At 39.8% G+C, this 16,048-nt stretch overlaps 1 protein-coding gene across 2 annotated transcripts in view; it reads right to left on the reverse strand.

Moving 5' to 3' along the window:
• Positions 1–14,488, reverse strand: part of LOC116545085 (peroxisomal multifunctional enzyme type 2) — a 52,420-nt gene extending 37,932 nt beyond the window's left edge. Inside the window, exons 1-2 of one of the 2 annotated variants that reach the window (XM_032271794.1) lie at positions 14,465–14,488; positions 10,542–10,595 (exon numbers count right to left, since the gene is read on the reverse strand). Coding sequence is in view for 1 of the 2 variants with exons in the window: in XM_032271735.1 (XP_032127626.1) it covers positions 10,542–10,595; positions 14,310–14,367 (112 nt within the window). In the remaining variant the exon portion in view is untranslated. Of the gene's footprint in view, positions 1–10,541; positions 10,596–14,309 lie in introns of both variants that reach the window. The other variant, XM_032271735.1, reaches the window with a different exon arrangement.
• Positions 14,489–16,048: the final 1,560 nt, after the last annotated feature.

A 16,048-nucleotide genomic window follows, 5' to 3' on the forward strand; every position in this document is an offset into this window, starting at 1 on the left:
GCATCAGGGAAATGCAAACACAAATCACAATGAGATCATCTCAAGTTAGAATGGCTACTATTGAAAAGGCAAAAAAAAAAAAAAAATAACAAATGCTGACAAAGATACGGAGAAAATGCAACTCTCACATATTATTGGTGGAAATGTAAATTAGTACAGCCATCATGGAAAATAGTACAGAGGTTATTCAAAAAAACTAAAAACAGAACTACCATGTGAATTAATCCCACTGCTGGGTATATACAACCCAAAGGAAAGGAAATCAGTATGTAAAAGAGGTATCTGCATTCCCATGTTTACAACAGTACATTCACAAGAGTCAAGCATGGAACCAGCCTTAGGGTTCATCAACAGATAAATGGATAAAGAAAATGTGGCATACAATACATAATGGAATACTCCTTGGCCATTTAAAAAAAAAGAATGAAATCTTTTCATTTTCAGCAACATAGATGAACCTGGAGGACATTATGTTAAGTAAAATAAACCAGGCACAGAAAGATAAATACAGCATGTTTTCACTCATATGTGGAAGCTAAATAAGTTGTTCTCACAGAAGTACAGAGTATAATACTGGTTACTGGAGGCTGGGAAGGGTAGCAGGTTACAGGGGAATAGGAAGAGATTGATTAACCAATACAAAATTACAACTAAATAGATGGAATAAGTTCTAGCGGTGTATAGTACTCTAGGGTGACTACAGCCAACAATAATTTATACCATACTTTCAAATAGACAGAAGAGAGGATTTTGAATGTTCCCAATGCAAAGAAAGGATAAATGAGGTGATAGATAGACTAATTACTGACTTTGATCATTACACACTGTTTAGAGGTATCAAAATATCACACTGTACCCCATAAATATGTATAATTATTATATGTCAATTAAAAATAAGAAAAGAAAATCACTGGTTACATGCTGAAAAGCTTAGATATAGCAAGAACTTTAAAAATACTTTTCGCAACTATATACAAAGAGATTTGTACCCATCTGACACTGTTGCCACTTAAATGCACGGCTAAAATTCCAGTAGTAATAATAACAATGTATACTGTTATGTGTGTACTTCACATCTCAATAAAACCACTATGTACATTGATGCACTTAATCTCCAGATAGCCTTTTAAGAGACTGACAGTAACAATTGTTCCTACTTTCACAAATAAAACAGTTTGGAAAAGGTTATCTTACCACAGGTCTCTAGTCTATAAGAAACGGCAAAGCACTAGAAACTGGACCTACTACAATACCACTCTGCTTCTTTAATGCTTTAAGCAAGATTCTTGTACCCTAAAAAGATCATTATTTCCACTAAGACAAAAGAAATCATGTGTTGGGGAAAATACGAAGGAAAAGATAAAGCAACCACCAACTCAAATAAATAGCTTTAAAATAGGTAACAAAAAAATGGTAAAACTATGATAGTCAAGGGTCAAGTCTTTTCAGCTGAAATCATCAAAATATTCCTAACTATGATACATTTGTAAATTTTCTATACAAAATCCAGTTCATAACCCTGAAAGTTTCTTTTTAACATAAATCTTTTCCTCATTTTTGTCATTTTAAATAAATCAGTGACTCGGACAGTCTATTAACTACGGAAGATTTTTCCTAAAAAGTATTCCCAAAATTTTATCAAATACGTGCTATACTGAGAATGTAAGAATATTGGTAAATCCTTTTTTTATTTCTTGAAACAGGGTGTCACTGTCACCCAGATTGAGTGCGGTGGCACAGTGATAGTTCACTGAAGTCTCAACTCCCAGGCTCAAACCATCCTCCTGCCTCAGCCTCCTGAGTAGCTAGGACTACAAGCATGTACCACCACACTTGGCTTTGTTTTTGTTTTTGTTTTTTGGCAAAGACAGTAGGTCTTACTGACAGCAGGTCTTGCTATGTTTCCCAGGCTGGTCTTGAACTCCTGGCATCTGAACTCAAGCAATCCTCCTGCATCACCCTCCCAAAGTGTTGGGATTAAAGACATGAGCCACTGCACCCAGCCAGGATCCAGGGAATTCTAAAAACACACTTAGATCTAATAAAAAGTATACTATAAGTAGGTAAATAAATGCTAAGTACAAGGTACCAAATTATCAGGTATCAACAGCCTGAAAATAGAGCCATTTGTTTGTGAGAATGCCTGTTATCCCACATCCTCACAACATTGGTTATCATGGTCTTCAGTCTGACAATTAAATGATTATAAGTTGTGGCTCTTTATTTTAGTTTATATTTTTTTGAGCACTAGTAAAGTAACATTTTATTTTCATGGGCTTATTGGCCATTTATATTTATTATTGTTTTGGCTGTTTAGTTCACATTTTATTTGGGATACTTGTCTTTCTCATATATTTGTAAGTGTCATTTATTTATAAAAGATTTTAATTCATTGTTACATATGAATAGGGATCATAAATTCCTTTACTGAAATGTTGAGAGTAATAAAGTTCATATCTGAGCATCAATATTACTTGACAAATATTATGTACATTGTTTTTCAGTGTTTTATAGAAACCAGATTAAGAAGTCTGGATTTGTCCTTAATAATTCTATTTGCTACACAGGTCTTTATTCTTAGAAGCTGGTTTTCTTGTTCTTTCTCTCTGTCCTTGACCCTAGCCATCTCTAAGGGCACCAAAGACTATAGCAAGAAATAAGCTTTGAGTCTCCTGATACCAGGGCTGCTAAACTAGCTGAGGGAATATATCTTATACTTTGCAGGCACATACCAAAAAAAAAAAAAAAAAAAAAAAAGCATCAAAGCAAACATCATCTTCTTCAAACTGCCCCCCATCTCCTTCTGTCACTTCTCTGTTGGGTGAGACTTGTCCCAGGTACTCTTTCTCTTCTCCCTTTTCTGAAAAGCACATGCCACTGAGTCATCAGATCTTGTCCTCAATTTCATTAGGATTCTTCAAATATTTACTGTGTTGCCATTCTGTATCCAGCACTGTGCTGGGTACTTTGGACTCTTAAATTAGACAGTTTATGCAGTGAGGATTTGCCAGTTCTTTCAAGAAATTAGCTATATCCATTTCTTCTCTATTCTGTAATTTCATTCCTAGATAACTGTAGTTGCTGCCTAGGTGGTCTTTTGCCTCCACTCTTAATCTCCCAGGTTATCAGCAGACTGTTGCGGGGGTAGTACTCTTCAGGGGGCCTTTATACTATGTCAGCCCCTTGCTCATAATTCGCAGTGGATTTTCCTATTATCCACAGCATAACTTTTAAGATATCTCATAGCCTAGCCTCACTTTAATGTTTCAATTTAACACAAAGTTCCTTCTTTTTGCTATGTATCAATGTGGAAAATTGTTTATACACCAATTTCTAACTTACCACTTACCATTATTACCAAGAGTAATAATGTTATAAAGCTTTACATCTGAAGAGTGTTTTATAACATTTACGCATATTTATGTCATACATATACAGAGACACTCAATCCGAGGATCTGTCACCAACAAAGTCGTATTCATTAACAATGACATATATATATAAACTATTTTATTTCCAAAGTAAAATGTTGCTTCCAATTCCACAAAACTGAAATAATTTTATATGTACTAACAGTGACATTCTTTGTGCTGATTAACCCAAGAAGCATATATAAGGATGAGAGGGCAATAAAATATTACAAATGTATTTCCTTTTTGAAGGGGTTATTTACCTTATACATATACTTTTAAAGAAATTCAAGCCATGTATATTCAAGAAGTCCTTTTTCACCCCTTGTCCTTATTCTACTCTCTCCCAGAGATATCTAGATATCTGCTATTAACCATTTCTTGGATGTCCTTCCACACAGTTCCATTTTCTTTCTTTTTTCTTTTTTTTTTTTTTTTTTTTTTTCATAGAGATGGGGACTCACAATGTTGCCCAGGCTATTCTCAAACTCCTGGCCTCAAGCAATCCTCCTATCTTAACCTCCCAAAGCACAGGGAATCAGGCATGAGCTACCACACCCAGCCTCCTGTTTCTATGCTTGATGTCTTTCCTTTCATTTTGATAAAGTTTTCTATGGCAGAAAATAGCATTAAGAATTATTTCATTGATTTTAGAGCTGTAGGCCCAATGGAGATTTTTATTCCTGTATTATGTTTATGTCCTTACTGCTATCAAAACTATTTGAACTAATTTAAATTAAAAATGCATGTGCAACAGTACTATTAAAGATGGGAAAAATTAAACAACATGGTATGTCAGGGAAAAACAAGCATACTAAAAACATAAGCTAATGGTAGTTGCTCTAGTTGAAGACAGTGTCAGGTTTACCCTTAAGTTTCTTTACAGCCAAGGAAATGGGAAACACAGGGTTGTCACACTGTTTTCACTTTTGGTAGAAGGATACAATCATCTTAGTTCATCAGGAATCTTCTCCAGAATGGCCATAACTGTATCTAAATATTTGAAAAAACTCCAACATATGATGGTAGTTTAGACAGCAGTATCTTAAATTAGGTCCCTTTAATTGACTTTGCCTCAACAATAAGAAGGCATCCAATGTATCCTTAAAGGGAGAAGAAAACTGAAAATGAGAGACTGGGTCATTCAAAGTTCGGTCCTTCAACCTCTTTCCCTGTTTATTTGTACTCACCACCCAGATAATCTGACTTAGTCTCCTGGCTTTAAATAACATCTACAAACAGAGATTACTCATATTTCTCTGTCTAGCCTCAACCTGTCCCCTCAACTACAGTGTCCTATATCCCACTGCCCACTTAATATCTCCATCTGAAAGTCTAATAGGATCGTCTCCTCTGCACCAATCTGTTCCTCCTTCCGTCTTTACTATCTCAGCAAATGGCCACTCTCTCCTCCTAGATATCTGACTTAAAAATCTTGGAACCATCTGGACTTCTCTTTTCCTTATAATCCACATAAAAACCATCAAAAAATTTTGCCATAACTGGGCCGGGCATGGTGGCTCATACCTGTAATCCCAGTACTTTGGGAGGCCAAGACAGGCGGATCACCTGAGGTCCAGAGTCCATAAGCAGCCTGACCAACACGGAGAAACACTGTCTCTACTAAAAAAAATTTTTTTTTAATTAACCAGATGTGGTGGCACATGCCTGTAATCTCAGCTACTCAGGAGGCTGAGGCAGGAGAATCGCTTGAACCCGGAAGGCGGAGGTTGCAGTGAGCCAAGATCGTGCCATTGCACTCCAGTACTCCAGCCTGGGCAACAAGATTGAAACTCCGTCTCAAAAAAATTTGCCATAGCTTCCTTCAAAATATATCCAGAATTTAACTTATTTGCACCACTTCCATCCCCATCACATTATCTAAACCACCACTATCTCTTGTGTGGATTACTGCAAAAACCTCCAACTGGTCTCTCTGCTGCTACTTCTTTTTTATGGAAAATTACAAAGCATACACAAATGTATTAATAGCTAATAAATCTCAGTGTGCCCATCTTCCTTCTCCACTTCCATTCATGCTCCCCTACAATCTAGTCTCCAAACAGCAATGAGATTGATCTATTTCATCCTTAAATCAGGTCATGTTGCTCTTCTATTCACAACCTCTAATGGCTCCCCATTTCAGGGTAAAAGTCAGTCCTTACTCCGAACTAAAGGTCCTACGTGATCTGGCCTTCTACGACCTCTCTGCCCTCATCTCTCACTTTTGTCCCCCTCATGACTTTGCTCGCTACAACCACGTTGGCCCCCTTCCTAAGTAACCATGTCTGCTCTGGCCTCAGTAACCTGGCATCAGCTGCTTCCTCTGCTAGGCATGATCTGCTAGGCAGCAGATCTCCTCAAAGCACACTCCTTCACTTCCTGCAGTCTCTCTTTAAAAGTCTTCTTTCAGCATTCACTCATTTTTTTCTCCATAGCACCTACCTTTACCTATTTTTACATATGTGTTTGTTGATGATCTGCCCCTCCACTGTCCCCCACTTGAATATATGCACCATGAAAGCAGGGACTGTGTTTTATTCCCACTACATTCCTCCAGCATCTAGAACAGTATTTGCTACATAATAGATGCCTAATAATACTTGTTGGATGAATACGTGAATCTATTTAAAGTGTATTAACTTTAATACATTTGTAAAAAACTGGCAAATGACAAAATAACAAATTGCTAAGAGCTACTCTAGCTCTTAAAATGACAAATAGCTAAGAGCTATTCGAAATTTATTCAAAGGTTTTCCCCCATAACCCAGGTTGGTGATAGTCACGGAGGTATCTAAGGGAGATGTGGGTATGGCTCATTTACTACAAGCTAAAATTCACATGTGCTTTCTTATAATCTTTCTCCCTATATTATGTAAGTTTAACTCATCCAATCAGTATATATTCTTGACTACTAAGTAAAGTACTATACTTATCATTGCAGAGAGTATATCAGTGCCTAAAGCAGCCTGCTCTAGTTTAAACATTTCTCCCCTCCAAAACTCATGTTGAAATTTAATCCCCAATGTGGCAGTATTGAGAGTTGGGGCCCTTAAAAGGTCATTGAGTCCTGAGGGCTCTGCCCTTATAAATGCATTAATCCATTCATGGACTAATGGATTAATTGGGTAATGAATTAACAGGTTATCATGGGAATGAGACTAGCAGCTTTATAAGAAGAGAAAAAGAGACCAGAGTCACCACACTCAGTCTCTTGTCATGTGATGCCCTGTGCCATCTTGGGACTCTACAGAATCCCCACCAGCAAAGAGGCCCTCACCAGATATTAGCCCCTCAACACTGGACTACTCAACATACATAAGTGCAGGAAATAAGTACCTTTTTAAAAATACACTATCCAGTTTTAAGTGTTCTGTTATAAGCAACAGAAAATGGACTAAGTCATGAGCTTTTACTCTAAGCATCTAGGAGAAACATGTATAAGGGGGCTGGGATGTGCCTTGAGTCAACAAGATCTCAGGTTCAATTGATATATCCAGTGCTTGGGCAGAGTGACTCATACACGGTAAGCACTGATGCTGGTTCCTTTCTTTTCCTCTCTTCCCTTTCCAAAAGTCTTTAATTTTTTGTCATTTACCCTTACCATAATCCTGGAAGTTCGGTAAGACAGCTACAAAAAGAGAGGTCATGTAATTAGGCAGCAGAGCCAGGATTTAAAGCTTGGCCTGACTTCAAAGGCAATGCACCTTCCCCATGACAGTTCACCTTCCAGCTGTGAACTGGAAGTTAAAAGTGATTAAAAACACTGGCGCTAGCATCGGCACACAGGAAGTTAAGACTCAGCTTTACCATTATTATGGAACTGCAGCACGGAAAAGGCATGTCAATCTTACTTTAAAGGACTGTAGTTTAATTTACTCAAAGGTGTTACTTCAGTTCAAGAGTAGAACTGCCTTTCTTACTAAGGGGTTGTTTTGCTTCTCCTTGTCAGTCCGTCTTGTGTTTATGTCCTCAAATTAAACTTACTATTCAGCGAACCGGATATAGTTCACCTAATGAGGAAACCTCAAAACTATCAAATTCCCAATATCCTACTTAAGATATGAGCAAGCATTTCCTGAAAGATGTAATTTACACAAAAGCAAATGTCCCTTTTTACAGTATCAGCCTAAGGCTTAGCAGTTCTTATACCAAATTTAAATATTCCATATGCTTTATATTATGGAACATACAACAGAGCAATCACATTAATGCAAAATTGGAGAGTATCTTAAATGATACCCTAACTTTGGGCTTAGCCAGGTGATTTCCTTTGGCCAATGAAATGTGAGAAGAAGTGGCAGGCCACTTCTAAAAAGAAGCTTTAAGAACCACTAAGTAGATCCCTTGTTATTTTCCCTCTGCCCCAACAATAGCAATGTCCCAGATAGGAGCTGCTTCTCCAGCTGGAATCCTGAAATTAGGAAGACACACAGAGAAGAATCACAGGTGACCAGAAGCATGAAATAATCTTTTGTCACTGTAAGCCATTGAGATTTAGAGGTTGTTTTAAATGCAGCCATAACATAGCAAAAGATGACATATAAGAAAAAAGCTACTTTATTTCTTAAGGCCTTACTTCTTACTGGCTTCTGAGCTAGTTAAGACAATCTGATTAGTCACTTTTCCAAAAGCAATATACTCTGATGTCATCATAACATCCTAAATTTGCTTATTCTTCTTTACTATTTTTTGCTTACCCAGGAAAAAATTTTGCTGAGCAGAAGAAATTAAACATAGGAGAAATATTAGTGTGTGTGGGCCAGGCATGGTGGCTCATCCCTGTAATCCCAGCAATTTGGGAGACTGAGGCAGGTAGATCAAGACTGAGGTCAGGAGTTCAAGACCAGCCTGGCCAAGATGGTGAACCCCCATCTCTACTAAAAACAAACAAACAACAAAAAAAAATTAGCTGGGAAAAAAAAAAAATTAGCCAGGAGTGGTGGCAGGCAGCTGTAATCCCAGCTACTCAGGAGGCTGAAGAAGAGAACTGCTTAAACCCAAGCAGGGAGGAAGAGGTTGCAGTGAGCTGAGACTGGGCCACTGCACTCCAGCCTGGACAACAGAACGAGACTCCACCTCAAAAAAAAAAGAAAAAAAATTAGCGCATGTAAAGCAACCTGGAAACAGAGTGTCTATGGCGTACACATAAAAAGGCTAACATAGAAAGTAGTGTGGTAGGGAAGAAGACAATCCACGGGTGGTCTAGAAAGTTCCCAGTTAAGACACAGACTAAAAAGGAATAGAAAACATAGTTAAAATTTCTGCATTTCCACAAAGATTGAGTTCTCCCCTTTAACACAACTAAATCTGGCTCTTCAACCAGGTTTAGGAAATAGTTTTCTTCCGTATTCTTGGACTTTTACCAGAACTTGATGCAATTATCATCCCTACTATAGTAATGCAATGACAGAACAGAGAGACACAGCCTCTCCGTTTAATTTTTTCTTAGAATTCAAACATTCCTAATCTGAATTTAAGAAATTCAAAAGGAACAGGGAAATAAAGGAAAACTGATGCACACGAACACACTGTTAAAAAATGTTTTATAAAACAAGTTTATAAACTAAGTTTATGTTGTAGTCAAGAACAAAAAAAAAAACACACAAGAAATGTATTCAACCAATCTCAAACACACCAGCCCCTCCCCCAAAAAAGACTATTTCAAGAATAAAAGAACCAATGAACAATGTACCTTCTTTGTACAAGGTAATATTCTAGGTCCTTTAGTAGATACAATAAAACAAGATCCTTGAACTTAAGGAATTGAGCAGAAAAGATAAAAATAAAAACATATAAAGTAAAGAAGAAAAAATGAAAACATATAAGGTAAAAATACTAAGAACTAAATAGCAACAAAAAAAGAGAAGAAAAAGAAAAAACAGTAACAGCACGTGTCTTTAGGCCTCAACGCAAGCTATTCCTGGGAAAATCTGACAAAGAGGGCCTGAAATACATACCTGCTGTCCAAATACTACAATGTCAAAATTCGTCCTTGCCATAAGAAGCAGATTGGATTAGCAGATAGTGGCTATGATCGTAAACAAGGAACGTCCAAAGTGTCTGAGTTCCTTTCATAAAGATAAGCTACACATCCACGCTGAAGGAGAAAAGTATATTAAATGCTCAGCTTAGGGCTTCTTTGTTTAGAAAACGTGGTTGCTTGCTTACTCTTTTGTTATATGTATCTCCCTGAACAAACTGATGAAAATTCATCTCTCTGTATTGCCTCGTAAGACGTCAGAAAGCTGAAATAGAAGGTCATTGTGGGCTCACAATTTTATCCCAGAAAATACGCTAATAAATACTGGGTCCTATATATCCTTCTTCACTTAGTACTCATTTAGTTATTCCCCACAAAGGCTCAGTTGTGGACAAATTCATTTGTGTCCACATCAACTGTAAAGCACATTAGGTCAGTCCAAACCATTTAGACTACTAAAACCTCCCCACTTTGGGATTCTTCAATATATCTGACCCCTCCACTACTAAACAAAAACTCATGTAACTGCCCCCTCAATTAATTTTTTTTAAAGCTTCCAGTTGAAGAGTTTCGATGAAAGAGACAAGAAACTCATATTTTAGATACCTTGACTCCAAACTTCCAGTTCTCAAAATTCTGTTATTTCTTAACTGGGCTCTCTTTTGATCTCACACCAGTAGATGAATCTCCCGCCTCAAAAAATTACAGCCCACAATTTACTAAAGTCGAGAATTTCCTTTTATACAATAAATGCTTGTCCCCACCCCGTGAGGAAGTGGGTTTCGCGCCATCGCCCAGGTTGGAGTGGGATGGCATAATGATAGTTCTTTGTAGCCGAAAACTCCTGGGCTCAAGTGATCCTCCCACCTCAGCCTCCTGAGTCGCTGGCACTATAGCCACAAGCCACCATGCCCACCCTCTAGCCCTTATTTATCAATTCTGTTAAGTTGGGAAATCTGTGAAACTCATTAACTTTTAAAAGTAAGTTAAAAAGACAGCCTTAGTGGGGCTAAAACCTTCTGGCAAAAGTAAAAATTAAGGATAAAATTCAACCTTGACAAATTATTTGATAGAAAAACAAAGGTAGCTTGTGAGGATTGTATTTCAGTTATCAGCTATGGATTAAAAAGAAAAACACACCAACTTACCAATAACAAATGCTCCTCTTTCTGCAAAAGCCAGGGCATAGGCTCGGCCCAATCCTAATCAAAAACAAAATAATCAGAAAGTTGAAGAAATGTCAGCATAGTTTTTTTGGTCCACTCAACTCAATCTCCATTTTAAAAAACTGGTGAGCAATTAATTATGTTTTAATGGTACTCTCAACCTAACCTATCATTGGCACTCTCACCCTAACCACTCTCTTCTGCTTGCAGAGGTTGGAAAACTTAAAACTGTATTTTTCCTATTCTACTACCATTTCCTACCATTCTACTTAGCTGCTAGGATGCTGTAGATTGCGGTCCACCATCTGATGCATCTGCATAAAATTTAGAAGGTGAAAGTGAGACAGAGGCCGCCTTACTGAGAGTTCTAGCTGTTGCTGTTGTTAAGAAGCTAATTGAAAGTTCCTTGGTATTAAAAAAACAATGACTATAGAGGCAACTTCTTCATTCAGCTCCCTAATCCCCAGATGGTAGCTTTCATACTTCAGGTCCCTAGTGCCAGTGCTACCTGGGCTGTGGCACAGCTCCAGTGACAGCCTCAGAGGTATTGCCTCCTCTAATAGATCGATTTCCTATTGATGCATAAGTTATTCTAAGACCTCTCTAAAACCTAACTGTCTATATTGAATCCTTTACTGCTTAAAATATCTAGTGGTTTCTGTATCCTGCCCTGAACCTTGACTACACAGTCATCAAACACAAAAAATATTTAATTCTGACTCAAAGCTATAAGGTATAAGTTTATATATCCAAAAAGAAATTATATATATATATACACACACACACACACACACACACACACAGAGAGAGACAGAGAGACAGAGAGAGAGAGAGACGTTTTGGCGAGGGGGGGGTGTTTTTGTTTTTGTTTTTTTAGGCAGAGTCTCACTCTGTCACCAGGCTGGAGTGCAGTGGCTCGATCTCGGCTCACTACAACCTCCGCCTCCCAGGTTCAAACAATTCTCCTGCTTCAGCCTCCTGAATAGCTGAGAGTACAGGTGCCTGCCACTATGCCCAGCTAATTTTTGCATTTTTAGTAGAGAGTGGGTTTCACCATGTTGGCCAGGATGGTCTCAATCACGTAATCTCGTGATCCACCCCCCTCAGTCTCCCAAAGTGCCCGGATTACAGGCGTGAGCTCCCGTGCCAGGCCGAGAGAGAAGTTTTATAGGCATAGAGAGTCTCGAGAAGAATACATAAGAAACTGGCAATTAGTGGTTACCTCTGAAGAATAGAACTGTGTGGCCAGCAACAAGGGGTGGGTGGAAGGCTTACTTCGGGATTGTTTTTCTGGATTGTTTACATTTTTTAATATGCGTATATTTTTTACATTTTAAGTTGATAAATTTTATTGACAAATGAATAAATTTAATTAACAATTTATATTTGTACGACTTAATCTATAAGCATACAAATAACAAACTGAGAACCATAAATTATTAGCCCCTTCCAAAAAGAACCCAAGGCCGGGCACAGTGACTCACACCTGTAATCCCAACACTTTGTGAGGCAGAGGTGGGTGGATCATTTGAAGTCAGGAGTTCAAAACCAGCCTGACCAACATGGTGCAACCCTGTCTACTAAAAATACAAAAATTAGCCAGGTATGGTGGCATGTACCTGGTACCCTAAGCTACTTGGGAGGCTGAGGTAGAATTGCTTGAACTGGGAAGGTGGATGCTACAGTCAGCCGAGATTGTGCCACTACACTCCAACCTTGGCAACAGAGTGAGACTTCGTCTCAAACAAACAAATAAACAAAAAGAACTAAAAACACAGAGTTTTCCAAAACTAGAAAATATCACCAAATAATTTATTTTAGAATTTAATCCAAGCAGAAGGATCGCTTGAGGCCATGAGTTTGAGACCAGCCTGAGCAACAAAGCAAGATTCCATCTCTAGAAAACATTTAAAAATTAGCTGGACATTGTGGCACACACCTATAGTCCTAGCTAGGCAGAAGGCTGATGCAAAAGGATCGCCTGAGCCCAAGAGTTCAAGGTTACAGTGAGCCATGATCGGGTCACTGCCCTCCAGCCTGGGTTAATGCACTCCAGCCTGGGTTACAGAGTACAACTTTTTCTCTGAAAAAAAAAAAAAAAAAACACCACTCTGAACAAGTGAGAGAGAATTTCCAGTTTATGAACAGCAGGTGCTAAGTTCATAACTGTCTAGTCACAACTCATTGTTTCACAAAATCAATTTTGTGGGTTGCAATTAAAATTTATAAATAAAACAGAATAGAAAATAAATTTCAGGATACAATATAAGTACTACATAGTGTATTATGAACTGGTTTTAAATACAGATGTGTGGGCATGTGTAAGTGTACTGAGTCCTGGTGTAAAATGTACTGCATATCATGTGTAAGTATGCTAACAGCATCAAAATAAACAGTCCCTATTCTTGAATGGTTTTCAGATATAGCCCCTGAAAAGGCAAGTCCCCTTAGCAATGGTAAAAACTTCTCGGAATGTAATTCCTGAACCTTCTGCATGAAAATTATCCGAGAACTGTCTAGAAAGATTTAAAACACCAACCGTTTTAAAACACACTATTTCCATCTAAAACAAAGTATAAACAAAAAGTTTTCCTAAAAACATTTAGAAGGTATGGGTATACCCAAATACATCGAGATATAACCAGGCAGCTATGGCTATAAAATACTTGGCTATTAACAAATACTAAAAGCATTTTGTGAAAGGCAGCATAAGAATCCACTTTATCAACACAGACATGAAAGTACATAGGAATTAACTGACAGAATTCCACAGTTTGTAACGTTTAATATATAATTCAAGTAATTCATGCATTAGGCCCTTTCCAGGTACAAGGCACTACCAGTGGAGAATCAAAGGTGCGTATGTCAAGATCCCTGCACTTGGAGGTCACAGAGGTCACCCACTGGTGAGAAACTAGTGTAAAACCTCACTGCACAGCATCTATGCGGGTATGAGTGGTTTTGGTTTTTTGTCCTTTAATTAAAAATGTTATTTCACAGAACAATTTTCCATTTTGCCCTCCTGAAATACGGGAAACTTTCCTACTGGCTGGGCCACTTGGGAAGTCTCTGCTTTCCAGTTCCTCAATGTCCCTCCACATTGAACTCCCATTTTCTTTCTCCATCATGAGCCTGACCTCTGTCCTCATTTGAGTTTGCAATCTTTGCCAAGACTCCAACTTCGAGTACAAACTTCAACGGGGAGGGCTCTTATCAGACGCCCTCTTTTAAAAAGGCCCTCTCAAGAACTTAAAATCGTGTGACAGAGGGAAACCAACACTGAACGACTGACTTTTCAGGAGTTGAGGCGAATGACAGCCCCCGCCCCTCGCGGCTTTTCAGTCCTTTAAAACACTATGCAAAGATCTAAGAGAGTTAATTGCAGGAAACGTAACGATCAATGCCCACAGATAAAAGTCAGGAAGAACTTTCACCCAGCTTTGCAACCAGTACCCCAGCCTGGCCTCTCCCCTTGGGAAGCCTACGCCGGGGTGCTGCACCCTGCCTGAGGGACCAGGTGTTTCGGGCTCTTTCCTCCTCAGCACATTCCGTGCCTCAAGAACAGCCATTCCCCTCCCCACCACCACCACCCGGTGCAGCCGCTCGGTCCCCAAGCCTGCCAGTCACCACCGCCAACAGCCCCGGCGCCGGCACCTCAGCTGCGGCTGCGCGCGTATCCCCGGCCCGCAAAGGGCGGCCAGCAGCCCTTGGGAGAGCAAGGCTGGCAGCCTCCAACCTTCGCATGCTCACCTCCCCCCGCGCCGGTGACCAGTACCACCCGCCCGTCGAACCTCAGCGGTGAGCCCATGAGTAAGGCCTGCAGCGATACACACACAAGTAAAGCCGCTCCGACTGCGGGACAGGAGGAGTAGGGGAGTGGCAGGGGCGGGACGAGGGTGAGTGATCTGCAAATTTCTGGAAGGAAGACGGCCACCGTATTTTCCAAGTGCGCCTGCGCGCGGCTCCCTTGGACTCCTGGGAAACGTAGTTCAGAGTGCCTCCACTCGCTGGAAGGTCCTGCCAAAGAGTCTGGGTTTGAAAGAGCCATTTCTGCGGCTGGAAGCAGTGGGAGTTGCTAGGACCTGTGACCTACTCACCTATCGTTTCGTCATTCACTCAATAAACATTTTCTGAGTTTAGTTGCTGGCCTGGAGAAATGCATGTGACCCCCATCCTTAAGGGGTTTTCAGAGATAGACAATTGACACTATACTGTCACACTGACTCTCTGCCCTCACTGGCAGAGAACAACTGCCTCACACCAAAAAACAGAGGGCCCACTGAGCTATTTAACATTTAAGCCATCAGTGGATGGCAAAGCTAAAAGGGCACCGTATCACACACCCTCTGGGGCTTCAGGGGTCGCAGGTACCCCCCTAGACACTGCCAAGGGCCACACAGTTTTGCTCCTGCACACACTGGCCCTGGCTCCTGCACCCACTCACCTGTGCTCCCCCTCCATGAGGCAGCAGGATCCAGCGAGTGGAGTCCGCCCCTGCCAGCACCAAAGCGACCTGCTAGTTCTAGAACCTGTGCACTCCGGTTCCTGTATCCACCCATAAAGGGGTCAGAAACATTTCCTGCTTCAGAACTAATTAAGTCTTTTTGATTAATGAGATATAGAGATGAGGAAAGAATTACTGAAATAATCCCATATTTCTGATTTGAGAATCTAGGTTATGATGGCTCATTCATGAAAATAAATAGTGGAGAAAGAGCAGCTTTTGGAGGGGCACGGCTCCAATTTTAGACAAACTGCATCTGGGAAGGGGAAGTGAAGCTATGGCTAAAGATGCCAGCAGCTGGCTATGGTTCTAGAGCTCTGGCAGCTTGGTTTCAATGCTCAGGTGTGTGTAGCAAGAAAAATCTCCCTGTAAGGCAAGCCTAAAGTTCCAAAAAGTACATCCTTCCATTGGCAGCTCATCCCTAAACTAGCACCTTGTTCTCTTAGCCATTTGTCCACATCTACCTTAGGTTTGACCCCTGAATTCTGCTGCTCACCAAAACCCATAGAGACAAGCTCCAAGAGCATAGGACCCAAAGATAAGAAAGCTCTTGAGATAAGATATGCAGTCCTCCAAGGGCACACTCTGTACTTTGGGCCAGGACCTCAACCCACTCAGCACAGCCTCCAACTATGGTGAGTCCCACCTCTCGGTCCCAGATTTACTTCTGATTATGTGGTCAATTTTAGAGTAGGTATGATGTGGTGCTAAGAAAAATATATATATTCTGTGGATTTGGGGTGCAGAGTTCTGTAAATGTGTATTAGGTTTGCTTGGTCCAGGTCTGAGTTCAAGTCCTGGATATCCTTGTTAATTTTCTGTCTTGTTGATCTGTCTAATATTGACAGTGGAGTGTTAAAGTCTCCCAATATTATTGCGTAGGAGTCTGTCTCTTTGTAGGTCATTAAGAACTTGCTTTATGTATCTGGGTGCTCCTGTATTGGTTACTTATATATTTAGGATCGTTAGTTCTTCTTGTTGCATT

The sequence above is a fragment of the Sapajus apella genome, unplaced genomic scaffold, assembly GCF_009761245.1.
Source record: "Sapajus apella isolate SASKATOON/1434 unplaced genomic scaffold, GSC_monkey_1.0 scaffold1, whole genome shotgun sequence".
In the NCBI taxonomy this organism is placed as follows: domain Eukaryota; kingdom Metazoa; phylum Chordata; class Mammalia; order Primates; family Cebidae; genus Sapajus; species Sapajus apella.